Source organism: Onychostruthus taczanowskii, unplaced genomic scaffold, assembly GCF_017590055.1.
Source record: "Onychostruthus taczanowskii isolate IOZ18803 unplaced genomic scaffold, ASM1759005v1 scaffold24, whole genome shotgun sequence".
Lineage (NCBI taxonomy): Eukaryota > Metazoa > Chordata > Aves > Passeriformes > Passeridae > Onychostruthus > Onychostruthus taczanowskii.
In genome coordinates this window covers 228,856-246,960 of record NW_024499684.1, presented here as the reverse complement: position 1 = coordinate 246,960, position 18,105 = coordinate 228,856, and the positions used below count along the sequence as shown (strand labels likewise).

The 18,105-nt window shown below is 48.3% G+C and overlaps 1 protein-coding gene across 1 annotated transcript in view; it reads right to left on the bottom strand.

Annotated features, from left to right (window-relative positions):
• The window catches only part of LOC121336690 (probable cysteine desulfurase), a 36,082-nt gene that overhangs the window by 615 nt on the left and 17,362 nt on the right, over window positions 1–18,105 (bottom strand). The window contains exons 3-4 of the mRNA XM_041406061.1: window positions 14,179–14,262; window positions 13,347–13,477 (exon numbers count right to left, since the gene is read on the bottom strand). Of these exons, the coding sequence (XP_041261995.1) occupies window positions 13,411–13,477; window positions 14,179–14,262 (151 nt within the window). The 3' untranslated portion in view covers window positions 13,347–13,410. The remainder of the gene's footprint in view (window positions 1–13,346; window positions 13,478–14,178; window positions 14,263–18,105) is intronic.

The window sequence follows — 18,105 nt, the reverse complement described above, 5'->3', positions numbered from 1 at the left end:
CCACCCCTCTGTAGCCCAGTCCCCAGCAGCCAATCCCAGGGGTAACAACCAACCTGGCATCCACAGCAGCTTCTACAAAAGAGTGTGGAAAAGCATAATTTTTTCCTGAAAATGCTCATCTTTTTTTTTTTTTTTTCCTGAGAAAATGCAGGCAACTAGTTTTGCTTATTTATTCTGAAATGCTGGCTTATGTGTTGGTTTAAGCAGTAGTTTCAGTGTTCCCACCCCCTTCCATGGGTCCAAGCCAGTGGGAAGATCATGTTTCTCCTAACACAAGGCAGATGCCTGCCAGCTGATCTGGGGGCACACAGAGCTGCTGTCCCCTCCAGGGGACCCTGACACTCGCAGAGATTGAAGTGGCTGAGGTATGAACTGAAACATTCTGATAAACATGAAAAATAAACTAACCATGAAAAATTAAGCTGCAGGAACAATTCGTATATTCCCTCAGTTGATACAATTTCCAGGTTTGTTTAATAGTAAAAAAATACTTTCCAAATATTTTCCTTTTGAACATTTTTCAGCTGTGAGCTTCAACAGGCAGTGATGGATCTGCCAACTCACATTATTCAGTTACAAAGTTTTGAAATAGAAAGAGATATGCAGAAAAGTTTCCTTGGTGGCACTTTTGAAGTGTAAGTCTGGGATAGCAGGTAAAATCCTGAGATGCCTGTACACTGCCAACCTAAATAGAAAGTGTATTCAAAGACAAGAGATTATCCATTCCTTGACACGGCTGTCATACCTACTCTGTTGTCAGGTCTTGGTAACAGTTTTATTTGAAGGTCAGTCCAGCACAAATAACGCCCAGAAAAGCTCTTCTGCTGGAAAACAAAGCCTTCAAACCTTCAAAAGGAGCTGTAAGGACCTATATGTGACCATCAGCTTGGACATGTCTCAGAACCAGCATGAGCCAGTGGAGATTTCTGAAGCTTCACTGAGTTTCTTTGTGGAAAACTTGTTATGGCATTCCAGTCATCCTCCAGCCTTTGTGTATCCTCCAGGATGGCTGAGAGCACAACAGGGAAGCCCAAACAGTTAACATGTCACTGTGTTGCACATGCAAATCCACTGGAGAACAGCAATTCTCTGCAAATCAAACCCAGCTGCTCTATGTCAGCAACTGCCTTCCAAGTCAGAAAGCCTGTGCTGTGGGTCCACTCATTAACATTAAATACATGTTTAAATAAAATTCTACATCCTATGGACATTTTTCCCATGCCGTGGCTCCATTGGATAACAGTGCTGAGCTCCCGGTACAGATGGTGGCACTCATCTCTCATTTGTTCCCATCTATGTGTTTGGTATTTTGCAGAAAGGAAACAACCTCCCCACTGTGCTCCAAACCCAACTGTGCCCAGGTGTTTCCAGACAGCCCAGGCTACTCTGCCAGGCACCACTTTTCGAGCAGTACCAGATCCATGAGGAATAACATGGGGAGACCAGAGCTGTGCAGAAATACCTGCAAGCAGAAGAATGCCACAAAGTGCAGCCACAGCTGGAATTTCCACCCCTGCCAGTGCTGAGGAATCCTGGGCAGGCTGAGCTCAGTGCTGCTGCAGCCCAGAGCAGGGGTGCAGGGGTGGAAATTCATGTGCAGGCTGAGGAATCCTGGGCAGGCTGAGCTCAGTGCTGCTGCAGCCCAGAGCACGGAGCACAGCACACATGTCCAGAAGAGCACCTGGCTGCACTCAGACCACGCCAGCACAAGAGGGACAGAGCTGGCCATCCTTCCTAGTGTCTCTCAGGAAGCCACGGGTGGCCACTGCCTAAAGAACCCTCCAGTCCTTCCTTGCCTTACAGGTAACAGGGTGCATGTCTTGGCATCCTGCAATTAGCAGCCTCTCCCCTTCAGACCCCCAAAAGGATGTGCTGAGCCTTATATTTTGCCAGGTGAGGTGTCAGCCAAGGGGAAATTGTGCCTCATGAGGGCTGGTGCCCACGTGAGCTCTGTGCGTGGCAGCAGTGGGACAGCAATAATAAAAAATTGTATAAAAACCCCAGGGCCTTTCAAAGCATTTCCAAATGCTGCCCCAATTTCCCTGCTGGGTGTCAGGTTCTAGGAAGCAGCCACCCACACAAAGCAGCTGTGGAACCACATCTAAAACTGCCTCACCTGTGGTACAGAAAGAGCTGACAATGGCATTAGCATGAAACTAAAATTAGAGGCTAATTGGGTTCTGCAGTCACTGAAATTGATGACAGCTCAGTAATTAACATCCCTGAATTTTCTTGAGTAAAATAAACCTAAAATCTGCTCCCATTCATGCTTCTCCCTGCTCCATGAGCAAGCACTGTGGTAGCCTGGCGTGCTTGGCACACAGGGGAGTTCTGGCACTTCTGCCACGGCTTGTGGGGTTCCCAGCAGTTACTGGGGCAGGCATAGCTCTGGGAAGAGCCTGTGTATGTAAATCAGCATCATTTCACAAAAATGGGATGTGCTATTCAGTGCCAGGGCATGGGAACCATCACCAGTGCAAAACACACACAAGACACCACCCACAGAACCTGTGAGAGGCAGTGGCTAAAGGTGTGACCTTCGCGCAGGTACGTCTGGCAGTGATGCACGACCAGTGCTGCTGCTGCTGCTCCAAGCAAAAGAGAGAGATACCAGCATTAAAAAGTGAGGGACTAAAAGCATCTGCTCAGGATGTCAGTGGGACACAGGCCCAGCCTCTATCAGTACTTCTTCTAAGTGAATGAGAACATCTTCTATTAAGGTGGGCAATAACACCTACCAAAAGGCACATGAACCTTTCACTGCACCTCCCTGGGGTGCATCACACATTTGGAGCACAGAAAAACACACCCTATTTAACTGTACATGTTATTTTCAAGTTGAGTGGGTTGTTGTTCAAGATCCATAATGAGAGACCAAAGGCACTGCCATTACAGCTGCAAGCAGCAATTGCTCTGCCTTAGACAATGTGCTGAAGACTTGCTGTGCAGGATACAGCCACGTGCAGCCTCTTCCAGGCTTTCTGTGCACGTGTGCTGTGTGTGCCCATCTGGCTGTGCTATGCTCCCCTGCCCTGTGCTCATCTGCAATTTGTGCAAGATTTCTGTGGCCTCATTTTCAGTTCATTGTTCTGTACAACATTTGGAGTCTCTGATCCATAAAAGCATCTTATGGTGGTACATTCGGAAAAGCCACAGCATGCTTCTGCCTCCACTCACAGCTGAAGGCTCTGACTGCTGACAGAGCTGTGCTTCCAAAGCCAGCCCACCTTCTGTCCCTTCCTTCAGCTTGATTTTGCTGTGACCAGCAATTTTATCTGCACTCTCTGGTGCAGATGTCCTGTGGCTCTTCATGAGAACCTCCCAGTTCTGCAGTGACCCGTGAGGCAAGGAAGGGGCATGGTACAAGGCCTGTTCCTCACCTCAGCTGTGATGAAGACAAGGCCAGGGCTGGGCCCCCTGCTGCTCCTGCTCTCAGAGGGTAACTCACTGCAGTCACTTGCTCCACTCTCCTGCTCCCTTCTCCTACACTTGCTGCAGGCACTAAATGTTCCCAGGCTCCCACAGCCATGCCTGGGGCATGCCAAGTCCATATGTTGCTGTCCCTTTCACACACATTTCCAAAGGGCAAAAAATTCACTCCTTGGAGATCCCCTTCTCTGTGCACAGCTCATCAAGCAGAAAGAACAAACATGGCCAAGATGGCCACAAAACTATGTCATTGTTTAGAAAGGCTTCACTTGACACCCAAAGATATCAAGTCTATTATTTTGGAGTAAAGTAGTATAACCAGTTCTATTTCCAGTGCAACGTGCGTTACTTTTCTTAAGTAAATTGCTTTTGCACTCATTTGGCTTAAAAGTCTTGGTGTGCCAGGAAGAAAAATGTCTGCGTGTGTATTATATATCTTATACTACAGACATCCATTCCTTCCACTATTTGTATCAGTATTTCAGACTATGATCAGAGCACTCTTGGCTTTGTTCTAAACTCACCCCCACAGATTATGAGCAAACGAGTTTCTGCATTACAAGTCCACAGCTCACACTGTCCCTGGCTGTCCCTGGCTATCCCAGGCAGTTAACCCTGCTGGAGATGTCTGCTCTGTGCTGGCTTTGAGGGCACCATGACGTTCTGCTGTCCATGGCCAGAGGGGCACAGGGGCTGGAGTCCCTCCCTGTGGCTCTGGGTCCATTGGCCTCCATGCCCCACTCTGCAGAGGGCACCGGGCTCTGCCTCCAAGAGCATCATCATGGGATGATGATAGAATACAGAATACAAGAATACAGACTGTGAAGAGCATGGATTTTAAGTGCCAGATCTTTTCTTGACTGATGCTCCCAGCTGATGGTGAGTTCATATTTCAAGGTAACATCACATTCATCAGTGTCACAAACAATCGCTGCCTTAAGAATCAACAAAATCCTTCTCTCCATTAGGTCTCACCTGAAGACTCCCCACATGCAAGGAATATGTCTGACAGCTCTCTGGGATGCCAAGGCATAAGCAGCATAAAGACTCATGTGCTGGGTGAAAGCTCAGACCCAGAGCTGGAAATGTCCTGCTGAGCAGCAGCAATTGCAGCTCATGTCACAACATTCCCAATAACAACAGCTGAAGATCCCTGTTTCAAAGTGACTGAACATTACAGCCAAAGTGAACTCTTGTACTCATCACTGTAGCAGCCTCATGGGGTTCATTCCCCTCCCTGTCCCCTAACATATGTGAATTATCCTCCCAAGTAGCTATTTTTCTACCAACAATATGCACATCTTTTCAAAGGCAAAGTGGAAATCCCTGCAAGCATTTCTGGTACCGCTTCCAGTCAGAAATAACAGTAATCTGATCCACAAGTGAATTGCATTTCTGTTGCTGAATTCCTTTTACAAGTATCTTTGCTTTGAAAGAGTTTGGCAGCAGTGAGGCACAGGCTAATTTTACTTATAAGGTGTGAATCAAAGAAGATTTGCAAGTTTCTGAGTCACAGAAAGGAAGCGTCTGTGGCCTTTCACCACTTCTGTCAAGAGAAAATGTCATGGTTCAGCTATTTTAGATGTGACTTCAGACGGCTCACTGGGCCTGCAGATCCCCATCTCCCACAGCTCATGCTCTCCCTGGGCCACCGGGACAATTCCAGCCTTCTCTGGGGATCTGGGGAACTCCCAGTCTCACTCAAACCTCCTGCTGTTAATGGGATGCGTCACCATGGGCTGCAGTGTGAGAGAGCTGAATAAATTATTAATTTGGCAGAATTCAGCAGACAATCTGTGGGAAGAAGGGGTGACCAAGGAAAGGGTGAGCTACCCAAGGTGGGTAAAGGGTGAGCTACTTCCCACATCACACAGCACTGAAATCCCTGGGAAGCTGAGGGCCTAAGCTACAAACACTGCTGAAGCAGCAGCAGCAAACTTCCAGGGTCTGCACCGTGCCTACAGCCTGCCTCTGCTGCCATGTAAACACGGGACTACAATCAACCAACTCCTTCTGTGCTCCCCTGCTGCCACGAGAGCTCCCACCCGAGGCCGGGCTGTCCTGAGTGCTGCACTGGCTGTGCTGGCCCCAAGGAGAACGTACAGGTGCTCAGCTCCACTTCCTCCAGTCCCAAAGGTCTCATGGCCTCCGAGGTGCTTCCAGGCCACGCTTAGAGAGCAGCTCCACGCCCAGGGTCACTGGCTAAACGCAAACACATTCTGCCCAAGAGAGGAGGTGGGACAGCCTGTGCCCACGGGACCTGGCAGCGTGGCCTCCCCTGTGCTCCAGGGTGATGTGTGCAAGTGCTCCTCTCACTTTTTATCTCTTTACCCCCTGCTCATGGCACACCTGCTCTCCTCCAGGCCTACAGGGATATGCCAAGGCCTGGCATGTTACATGTCATTCCAGTGTCACCACCTGCTGCTCTCCAACTCCAACTGATCATTTTGCTGCCCTGTCCCCAGCTGGGGGTGACAACACCATCTTCTGCCTTAAAACAGGTCCTCGGGGTTTACAGACAGAGGCATGGTACAAAAACTGCACAGCAGTATCAGCAGGAGTGGAGGGTCCTCCACCTTCCAGCCGTCTGTGGGATCTGTCCACTGAATATATGGATGAATTCTCCCATAAAAGTCAGTACTGAGCATGCTTATCTGGCTTAATTATTTCCATTCACTGCCACATTCAGCCTCATCCAGCACAGCTCCATGGCTCCACAGCCACTGTCAAACCAAATCCTTCCCTGATAGTCTGTGGAGATGTGTATTTGTCATCCGCAATCTATCCCTTAATTTCTGCCACGTATTTTCAGTGCTTCCTCTTGAAAGCTTTTTCATATTTCCCTGGGCTTCTCCCTAACCTCTGTGAGCAAAGCCTCACAGAGTTTAATTGTTGACAGCTGTGTCAAAAGAAGTTTTTTGGGTTTTTTTTTACATTCCTCTCTTGCTGCAGCACACGAGCCACTACACAAAGGACTGCCTGGCTGTGTCATGCACCAAAATGTGGAAAGCAGACCATGTCTTCTGAGAGGAGGTTTTGGGGTGTTTAACTGTTTGTGATGTTTTTCAGAGATAATTGCAGCTCCACACATGAAAATGCTGACAAATAAAAGGCAGCTGAGCAAACAGGTGAAAAGCTTTAAGTACTGGGCTGGATAAAAGTGAATTTCTCCTCCTTTCCAGGAGTTTGCATTTTGGTTTCACAGTAAAGAAAAATCCAGTTAAAAGGAAAAAAAGAACCTCACTTATGATTTTTTTCCCCAAGCAAAAGATGGGAAATGCAGGGGACTAGATTGATCTCCCTTTTCTGCCAGGCTGAACTCAAATCTGAAACATCTGTTCACATAACTTGAGACAAGCTCTCCCAGTCAAATAATGTAAGCTCAAACTCTTCCTGCCATCAGTGCAGAACTATCAGTTAAGCTTTTTGTGGAAGCCTAAGAATCCAGACACTTCTCATGTTCCCTGAAAGCACTGAATAACCATGGGTTCTCACTACCAGCAAATCACTTGCAAAGAGAAATTAGCACCTTTTCCTAGTATTCTAAATCCTAAAATCTGGCTTTTTTTCTAGAATGACACTGCACACATTACCCTTCAGGAGTTATTCAAACTGGGCAGTACCAGCTATATAAAACAGTATCTCACCCAGCACAGTGGGGTTAACTCAGGTAATTGCAAATATCAAGGACAGGGGAAAATATTTAGTTTTCAATATAGAATCACAGACTGGTTTGTGTTGGAAGACACCTTTAAAAACCATCTTGTCCCCCAACCCCACCATCAGCAGGGTCACATTCCCCTGTCCCAGGCTGCCAAGCCCTGTCCAGCCTGGCCTTGAACGCTTCCAGGGATGGGCAGCCACAGCTGCCCTGGACAACCTGGTCCACCATTCAGCTGCAATCTGCAAGGCAAAGAGCAGGCTTTTAGCTGAAAGCATTGAGAAACAAATTTGCTTGCAGGACTTGCATACAGGGCTGGGTCCAGGGCTCACACCCCTCACTGCATCCCCAAGCTTGGCAGAACAGGACCTATGGCTCATGCAGAGTTCCATTCTCATACAAATGCCTGGGTATAGGTAAGTATAGAAGAAACACGTCTCTGGCTGTACAAGTGCAGGAGATTCAGAAGCAGAGCACTGGCAGATCAAGAAAGAAGCCCCAGAAATGTGCACTATCCTGACCCTGTTCTTGCAGCCCTCCAAGAACTCTGTTTTCAACATGTTTTGGAGCAGGAACTCCATCCTGTCAGATAAACAACTGTGCACTATCCTGACCCTGTTCTTGCAGCCCTCCAAGAACTCTGTATTCAACATGTTTTGGAGCATGAACCCATCCTGTCAGATAGACTGGAAATCAGGGTTCATCTCAGATTCTGTTTCCAATTCTGCGTGTGTGCATACAAGTCACTTTGTTTCCATGCTGTTTTCTCCAGCCTCACCTGACATGATGAACAAGTGGGGACTGTCCCCAGCTACAGACCTGCACAATGTCCCAGTCAGGGAACTGGACTGGAAGTGAAGGGCTCTGGAAGCCACAGGGGAGAAGAAAAGAAGAAGAGAAAGAAGAAAAAAAGAAAAGCGGACGCAGCTCACCGTGCCCGGTAGCTTTCCCGTGCGGAGGAAGGCCATCCCGGCTGGTTTTGCCTTCTCCCCACACAGCGGTAGATGGAGCCCTGCTCCCCTGCTCTCGCCAGGATGCAGCAGCAGATCCCAGCGGCACCCACTCTGCCAGGACCTGCCAGCGCTGCTGCAGGGACAAACCGGGGCGCTCACAGAGCAGGGAGCTCGGGCTCACTGCGCCTGCCTCACTCATCAAATTCTCTGAAACTTGTGACTAACAAAAGCATTCGACTAACCACAATACTGCCTTTTCTTCCATTTAAGCATTGGGTAAGGTTTCTTTCTTTTGTTAACTGCCATCAGGATTACATGGAATTCACCAGTTTTATTTCTTTTGCAAAATAAGGAACGACAAGGTTTGCTTGCCATACTTAGAAAGAACATATGTAATATCTGTATCATGGCTGTGAGCACTGGAGACTTCTTATCCAGAGGATTTCACAGGAACCAAAGGTCAAGGGACCCACGGCTAATTTCTCACCCAGGGCTCGCAGCTCTGATGCCTGCAGCTTGTGTGTGACAGCAGGACAGAGAAGGGACAAGGGAACACCGGCTGCCACTTACATCTCTGCAAGATGGGAACAATTATAAACATGTATGTCGATTTTCTCTCCCCACCTCCATCTCCATGTGCTCCTGCAAGTGACACCAGTACAGCCTGCACGGATGCAGGCAGCCTCTGAAGTCATGCACTACTTGGCCAGAATTCCACTGCAGTTCCATCAAGACATGTCAGCCAGGTCTTCTACAGCAACAGCTCCAAATGGAACATTTCAGAGCAGTGAGAGCAAAATCCACAGCATCACAGAATATGCTGAGTTGGAAGGGACCCACAAGGACCATGGAGTCCAACTCCTGGTCTTGCAGCACCACACAGTGTTCCTGAAGGTATTGTCCAAATGCTCCTCAAACTTTGTCAGGCCTGATGATGTGACCACTTCTCTGGGAACCCTGTTCCAATGCCCGACCACACACTTCTTTTAATATCTAGCCTAAACCTCCTCTGACAACTTCAGGCCATTCCTTCAGGTCCTGCCAGTTGCTCACCCATCCCATGACATGTTTATGCAGCTGTGAGATGGACAGTTTCTCCAGAAGGATATTATGAGAGACAGTATTGACAGCTTTACTGAAATCTCAAAAGATTACATTAAGTGACTTTCCTTGATCAGCTAGGTGGGTTACTTTGTCATAAAAAGAAATCAGGTTTGATAAGCAGGACTTTCCTCTCATGAAGCTGTGCTGGCTTAGATTGCTCTCCCTTTTTTCTGAATTTTTGGAGGTTGGTTTTTTGGTTTGGTTGGTTGGTTTGAAAGTGCACCATGCACATCCTGCTTCATTCTGCTGCTCATCCAAGTGCAGGCTTGACTGCATATGAGAGCAATCCATGCTGCCAGGGAAGGCTATCCTCAAAGCCAGTGTACAACCTGTTGCTCTCTGGAAACATGTACTGCTAGACAAGCAATATATAAAACTGTATTTTGTCTTGTTTTAGATTCTTTGAAGAAGACCATGTTATGCAGGTAGGAAAACTGAGAATATTGCAGTTACACAAGATGCTGGAGATGATATTTGCCAGCAAGGTAACTCAATATACATCTATTCTGGCACTCAATAATTAAAGAGAGGCCCCCCACAGTGAATTGCAGGGTGATCTGCTCACAGCAGCAGCTCTCCACACCAGAGAGGAGCCAGAACCTTCAGTCAGGCACTCACAACTGCACGCCTCATCTGCACAGTCCATCTTCAAAATGTGAGTGGGCAGTGTTTTTAGCAGTACTGATTTTTCATTTCATCAAATAGAAATTAACAGAAGAAGGGAGATTAGACACCCATCCCTGAAGACAAGGGGTTTCTACTGATTAGCCTAGAAGTGACTGACTTTCTGAATTCAAGACCTTATGCTGCCTCTGATCCTGCCCCAGATCCTGACTAGGTCTAATGGTCTGTTCATACAGAATCCATGTCCTACCCCTAACTGAGTAAAAATCTAGGTAAGGACTTTGGCATTTGATCTTTACAAAGCAGAAGCTAACAACTGACAAATTAAATACTTTGGAGCAGTGAAAATTAAACAGTCCTGCAGTCACAAGTGTTGGCATATGGAAAGCTGCCACTAAGCTAATAATGGAATTGTCTGCCACAGCACAGAGGGAGGTCCCTGCATCCCAGAGCAGCCACACATCTGGAGACAGGGAACACAGCCATCAGCAACCTATGTTTAAGTAGCACATTCTTGCTGCCTGCTTGCCAGCTGCTCACCTTCTCTCACCACAGGCTGAGGGCAGAGGCCCACAAGCAGAAATGTGGCACTGGGGACAAACTGCAGCAGCCACATGCACAAAGGAGGGCCCCTGAGTAGAACCCTGCCTGTCTGCATACACCTGCTTTACTCATTTCACCAAAAAATGGGCAACTGGCTCATCTGTCACACACCTGCATTTGCACATTCAGGACACCAGCCACTTTCACTGGTTCTTTCAGGTACCTGTGAGGAATGTAAAGTGCTGGGGGATGAATGTTCCTGGCTCATCCCAGCCTGGCCCCTGCACAATTTTCATGTGCAGCAGAGCCACACTGCTCAGGAATGGAGGAGAATCAGAGCCAGGAAGTGGAAGATGAACCAAACATGCAGATCTCACTCACAAGCAGAGCAGAGAAACTAAATCAGGACAGTGGATGCAGCCAGACAGCAAACAGGCTACTCACCAGCAGCTGCCTGCAGAAGAGAGCCCAGGCAGGGATGGGAAGACCAAAGCATGGAATGTGCTACAGGAAGCAGCAGCAAGAACATGGATGTATGCTCTGTGGGAGGAGAAGCAGGCTCTTGTGAAGCATCCATCACCACATGCCAGATGAGGCTGATCCACAGCACTCCCCTCAGTGTCCTCCCCTCTGCAGCAGAGACCTGACAACGAGCACTAGAGAAGCAGGCTCTTGTGAAGCATCCATCACCACATGCCAGATGAGGCTGATCCACAGCACTCCCCTCAGTAGCACAGAGCTGACAACGAGCACTAAAGAGCAGAAGGGAGATAAAGCACTAAAGAGAAGAGGGATACAAAATGCTGGACAGGAGATAGAAATCAGTGTCTAAACACACGCAGCAACAAGCTTGAGTATAAAGAATGGGCAGCTTTAACACTGAACCACTGCTTCTCTTCCTGAAGTACCTGCCTTGTACTTGAAAAGACTTTCAAAGTGCCAAGCTGCAGAAAGCTGTATCACTGCTGAGCAAGCTGAATAGCACAGGTGAAACCAAGTGGAAACAGACCAACCATGCCTGTTAAGGATCCACCACTCTATAGAAGAGCAGTTCATGCTGGCTAAGGGTGACTTAGGTGTGACAAGATCCTGCTCCCAAGGAAGCAAAAGGAAAGGAAATTCCACGAAGTTTCTTGGCAGTCCAGTTCTGTACCCACTGACATCCACTGCAAGGGGTATTTGTTGGCTCAGAAGATGTACCATGGGTGTTAACAATGACTACAGCTTGGTTAATTAGGCCATCTTCTCTCTTTTGCAATAAAAGAGACCCAAGTGTCTCAGATTCACCAAATTAGATTTCTGTCCCAGCTGTCCCTTTCAGAACACAGGTGAAAAAAAGGCCTTAGGATCAATCAATATCTCGTTCTCCAAGTTTGTGCATAAAACACCTGGTGCATCCACACAAGCTGCTGTTCAGTCAGCCCTGATACTAACTGCTCATAGCAATGACAAATGCACTGTAGTATATGCACACTGTAGGTGTATTCTCCAGAAAAATCTAGTCCTCTTTGCCTGCAATTGTAGCAAGAAAATAAAAACTCAAAAAGAATCTGCATGTTCTTCTATTTAATGTTCAGTGCTTCCTGGTCAGAGGGATGGTCCTGCATCTATTGGTTTTGCCAGCAAATATAGCTGCTGTCTTCCATTTGTGCAAGGACCCCAGTATTGGAGTGTACCAGTATTACAGACAGGACTGCCTTGGTCTGTCTGGTCTCAGCTGCTGACCAAATAAATAAATAGCTGCACCTGTGGTGTTTTCCCCCAGAGACGCTGTTCAGTACCTGTGGTCACAGCTGGGCATGTGGGGACAAGTCCAGGCATGCCCCGAGCTCCAGTGCTTGTGGCTGGAGCTTGCTGTGAGGGGGTCACTCCTCAGGCCTTCCTGAGCTGGAGGTTCCTTTAAGGCAAGGTGAAGAAAGGAGTGGGTCCCGATGGAGAGTTTTTATTTTGATGGCACAGTCTCTGAATCTTGCAATAACTCCCATGACCTCTCCAACAGAACTCCCCACCAGAACCCCAGCCACATGGTCTGCTCGCCCTTTTACCTGGGCAGAGGGGCAGGGGAGGGGACCCAGGGAGCACCAGCCAGGCACAGGGGGAGGGGGTCTCAGGTGAGAGGGACACCTGGGTGGGCCAGTGGCCCCCCAGGGGGTGGAGAGCATCCTTTGAACCTGCCAATTGCTGGACACTTTCCTTGGAATCTCTGGGTTGATAGACAGTGCCCAGGTGGGTCAAGGGTGGGGAAAGGAAGGGTGACTGACAACCCACCTGGGGAAGGAGATTTCAGGAAGAACCTAGGGGAAACTGAGGCAAATCATGACATCACACCGCAACACTCCAGCAGTAGAATTTAGCTGACAATTTCATCCCTTCAGAAACTTCACTTACTGGTACTGCATCATCTGCCCATCAAAGAATAAGGCTTTTACACCATGTCTGATTGGAAACATGAGTTTCCAAAGGCCCAGAGCTGCATCAGGTGAGTTTCTTGTTGGCCTTTTGATAACATTCCTTTGAGCTGGCCAGAGCAGGAGTTTGATTCCTGCAGCACTGACTACAGGGACACACCTGGGATGGATATCTTCATGACTGGACAGGTACTTCCACCCGTCAGGAGGAAGGAATGGCTTTTTCCTTGCTCAAGCTACGATTACTGTAGCCAGGCACAACAGGGAACACCTCTGGAGGCCTGCTCTTTCCTCAGCACAGGCTGACCATGGCCAAAATAAAGGATGGCATCCTGGCCTTCTCTACCTGTGGCTCATGCATTTCCTCTCTCTTTGGTTCCTTTATGCTCTCCTCTTCTGCTGCCACCTTGGTCTCTCCTGCCCCTACTGTATCTCAAGCAGTTCCCAACACAGCAAAATTGTGAAGGGCAGGAGACAGGAGGAGGGAGCACTGGGAGGTTCATCCACTCTTCTCCCTTCATCCATTTCTGGGAAGGTGACACTGGACATGCACAGCAATGGTGTGAATCCCACCCAGGGCAGCAGCTCATCTATTGAAATAGCAGCAGCACTGACAGTACTCACAGGTCTCAGAAAAGAAAGCTGATGTGGAACTGGCTTGCTCATCTTTTCCATGACGGGAAACACTTCAACCTCTGCTGTCAGCACAAGCATTGTCTGCTCCCACCACGCTTTGCAACTCGCCATACTCCATCCTGGACCACACAGATAAAGAGTGTCCAGAGTGTTACTTTTCTCAAAATGCAACAAAACTCAACCCTCTCTTGTGCTTTGCAGGCTCCAAAGCAATCAGCTGCTCAGTTTAGGGTGTCACAGCCCGTGGATGTATCAGCCTTCTAAGTAAAGCAAGCTGGTCATCCAGAGCCAGCTGCTGCAAGTACGCAGGACAAGTGGCCTGTCCAGGGTCAGGAGCCCTTGGGCCACTGGTGGCCACCAGCTGGCTGCCAGCCTGCCTCAGCCAGATAAAAATCCTCCGTTTTCAATCCAAATACATAACAACTGAGTAAAGAGGCAAGGAATAAGAAGGGCAACCAGCTCTCACAAGAACATACACAGCACTTCAGCTCCCATTTTTCAATTACTTTTCTGCTTTATGGCCCTTAACACAAGAGGAAAAATGAAGGTGAGAAAAAGAAAGCAATCAGTCTCCCAGCTTCTCATGCATTCACACCAAAGCAGAGCTTGGATCAGGGACACCCTCAGGAAGTGCTGGAAAACACATCCAAAGCTTTGTGAAGACCTGCTTTTACAGAACACAGGTTGTTTTGGAAATCACAAGCAAAAGACACTGAAGTGTGACAAGTTTTTGAAAGCAGAAGATTCCTATGGCATTTCATACACAATAAAACCTTATGACTTCAAAATGTGAATGAGGAATACCATAAAGAAGCCTTACCAGAAATCACAAGTGAATCCCAGGGGCTTTGATGTAAGCTGGAGTCTGGCTGCTTCAAGTCTTGCTGCAGAAAGCTTCATAACCCTGAAATGAACAGAAAGGACACATTAATAAAGTACATGTAAGAATAAGACCCATTGGGTCTTATTGGCCCTAAATCTGATTTAGTAAAACCAGGATAAGATAGGATGCTAGCCTTGGCATCAATGGTTCTGAGCTGTCCCTCAGACAGTACCTGTTGTAGAGGAGCTGTACTCTAAAAGTAGACAATGAATTAGTTAGATTTTTTTAAGGATCAAATTCTTTGTATACTTCTCACTGAAAGCTGACTCAAGCAGCCTTCTCTTTAGTGACTGCAGTTAGATTTTGGGGCGTCATGTACTTGCATTGGGCCAAATTGCTATAGTTTGCCTCTTTACTTCAAGTGAAGCTTTTCTGGGGAAATAGCAGTTGCAGTAACGAGCATCCCTGGGGCCCCAGCAGCACAAACTGTAGTTCACTCTAACACACCAGCCATTCCAGATTTCCCTTAACCTACATTATACACAGGTGGAGGTTTCATCAGCTGAAATGTCACTTCGTGCAGAAGGTGATTGTCTGTCATGCATGCAGCACCAGCCTGCACAATGGCTCAGCAGCCCCTGGGCTTCCAAGGCTGGGAGAGGGCTCCAGTCCTGGGGTGCTACAGATATCAGACATTTGCATGAATGAGGCACACAGTAGCCCCAAATCTGATATTTGTACGTGAAGCTTGGAAATATAAAATCAAAAGATTTTTGTAAAAAATGTGGCCATCAAAACAGGAAAGCAAAAGAATATATGGGCAGAAATCTAATTTCAAATGACAATCAATGCATGTTTGTTTTATGGATATCAGTGATCAACATAGGCCTTGAAAACACTCAGAATAAAGCAGGGATGTCCCACAGTCTTCATTTCCCCCCAAAGACAGCCTAAAGCAGCAGCTTTGGTAATTTGCTTTCCAGAGTTTCTCAGGTTATGATGTAAGGACACAAAAGATATCTGTTACTGATCCCTGCCTCTCTGCCTCTCTGTACTTCATCCCTCTCTCCACTAAGTGCTTTTTTTACCTTTTCTCATAACTGACTGACTACCTGCTCTGCCAGTCCTGGTTTTCCTCACAGATGGCAAACATCCTGGCTGCACTCACTTGCAGGAAGCAGCAAGCCTGCTGCCTCACTCCCCACAGCACTGAAACAAGAGACAAACTAAGCCTCACTATAACCACCAAATTACCTAATCCACTGAAAACTGTGGGGTCAAGCTTGCATGACAGGCTGCTTGCAGAAGTCTCAGACTTGGGTTACAACAGAGCACCAGATTCAGGTGTATGTTATATGGTAGATGGAGACCACTCATTCCACTGTTAGAGGCACATGAACACAGACAAACAGACCCAGCATTAGCAGCTGATCAATGCCATGTCAGGAGAGATTTATCCTGTAGCAACAGATAAATATAAATAATTAAGTCTTTACAGAGCATGCCACCTCTGGATCATAAGATCAGGAGACACAGACACACTGTAGAGATGATAAATAAAATCCAACAAAAAAATCGAGTTACAAAGACATCCTTATTTCCATCATGAGACCTAGACCAGGATGGAGGCTCTGTTCTATGTGCCCCACAGTCATCACTACCCTCTTCCTTTGAGGGCTTCTCACCTCAGTAACCCAGCACCCTCTGGAGCAAGAGTTGTGAGTTGTCTCATCAGGCCACAGCAAAGGCCAGCAGAGAGCACCAAGCCTAAACCTATGAGTCTGAAGTTATTTGGAGACAAAAGCACACATCGAAAAACCTCCCATTTAAAACATGGGTTATAAAAGCCAAGCAGTTGTGCGCAGAACTGCAATCGAATGCCATCCTTATTCCATCACAGCTTGAAATAGATTGGGTAACAGGCAAACAACTGTAACAATCCCAAGCTGCTGCCAGTGACCACGCAGCAGGCAGCGGCACCGTGCTGGCTTGCTTGCTTCCAGCACTGTGGCTCTTGGCCAAGGAAAGCCTCCATTATGCTTCAGGAGCACTCTGACTGCCAGCACACCCAGAGGAACCTTGCTGCTGAACCACACATTGCAAAGGCTCCACAGGCCCCAGCAGTACAGGCGGAGCATGCCCAGACCTCCAGAGCGCCCTCAGCTAACAGAAATGCCCTTATTTCATTTACCCAGCCCAGAGAACAAAAGCTAGGCGCATGATTCATGGTCTTCCCAGATCATCTGAACCCCCTCTGTCAAGCCTAGGTAGTTCTCCTATTTTAGCTGCTGCCTGCACAGGCTTTGTAAGGGCTGGAGGCTGAGGCTTTGTACCAAGCCCCAGGAGTTCAGTACATTCTGTTCAGAGTGCCAAAGGCGCTGAATAACCACTTACATTCACATTTGCCTAAACATAGCCTAAACATATTGCAAACAAATAGCAGGAATAAGTTTAGCACTTGAGGCACAATTAAAAGCTAAAAACACCCATCAATAATTTGGTCCTTTTCCAAAAAGACCAGAAAAAGCTAATAAGAATAATTGAAATGGTATTTTTGTACTGCAGAAAAACACAAAGAATAATAAGCCCGAGATGTTTGCCAAGAACTTTAAAACCTATTTTTAACCAGTCAGTACATTTTATGAGCTTATCTGTAGATAAGATAAGCTGCTAAATACCATTTCTGGGGTTTAGACTTTTTGCTACAGGCATGTGCAATCTCTGTTGCTGCCTGAGCCTGGCTGTTTTCCTCTGTAGCCGCAGCAGGATCACAGAGGTAGCCAGCCTCACAGCAGAGCTGCTGCATTATGAATCAGATCATGCTCACCGAGGGAAGGAGGCTGGAGTGTCGAGGGTGGGCTTGAGAGAGCCAAGAGACTCGGGGTGCTATTCTTGGCAGCAGCAGCAGCGATTCACCGCGTGACCTTGTGAGAGACTGAATCACTGCACGGCTCCGCTGCCCGCGCCAGACCGCAGCGCTGCCCGCAGCCTCGCTCTCGGCAAGGGAGAAACACAGCGAGCCTGCACGAAAAAGAAAGGAAATGATGCAGTGCATGAGGATGTAGTTACACTGCTGATTTCAAAGGCAGCTTGGACTGTGTTTGGAACAAAGACTCTAACCCACGTAATAAAAGAGAAATAGTGTTAGAAAAAGAGCAGCATCTCCTCGGTTATTTTATCCCTTTGGGCATTGAAGGAGGCAGATATTACTGTAATCGAACGCCTGTGAGGTGTCTGGATGCTGCTACACCTGATGAGATTCATCCTCCCAACATCCCCGCATGAGCGGAGGAGGAGGCTGAGCCCTGTTTGGTCTGGAGCTGGTGTACAGAAGAACACTCCCACAGTTAAAGACAGCCCCTGTCGCAGTACGTGCGATGTGCACAGCGATGTTTTACCGCAGCTCCGCCTGGTAACAGCACAGGATGCAGCCCACCCGTGCCAGAGAAATCCCACCGACAGCTCCGAAGGCTCCCGCCGGGAGCGCGGCACTGCCGACAATCCCCGCCCGGCCCTCCGGGAGCGCAGGGCCCGGCGGGATGCCAGCTGGGCTGCCGAGTCACCGGGAGTTTCACTGAAAGCACCCCAGCCGTGCCAGACAGCAGTCACCGTGCGGCCCCCGGCAGCGCTGGGCCCGGCGGGGCCCGGGCCGTGCTCCAGCTGCGGCCGGGCTGCCTTGGCTCCGTGACGGAGCACAGGGCTGCTGCACCGGCCAGCCCGCTGCTCCCCACCCTGCAGCACCCACTGCCCCGCTCACTGTTCCTGTCCGGTTGCACAGGAGTGCTCCGGCTGCTGTCCAAAGCCAAGAGCCAGCTCCGGGTGACTTCAGGAAGCCATCAGCTCTGCTGCTGCACCACAGCAGGATTTCACTGCTCTGTAACAAAAGGCTCCAATTTGCACATCTTACCCCCACGTCCAGGATCA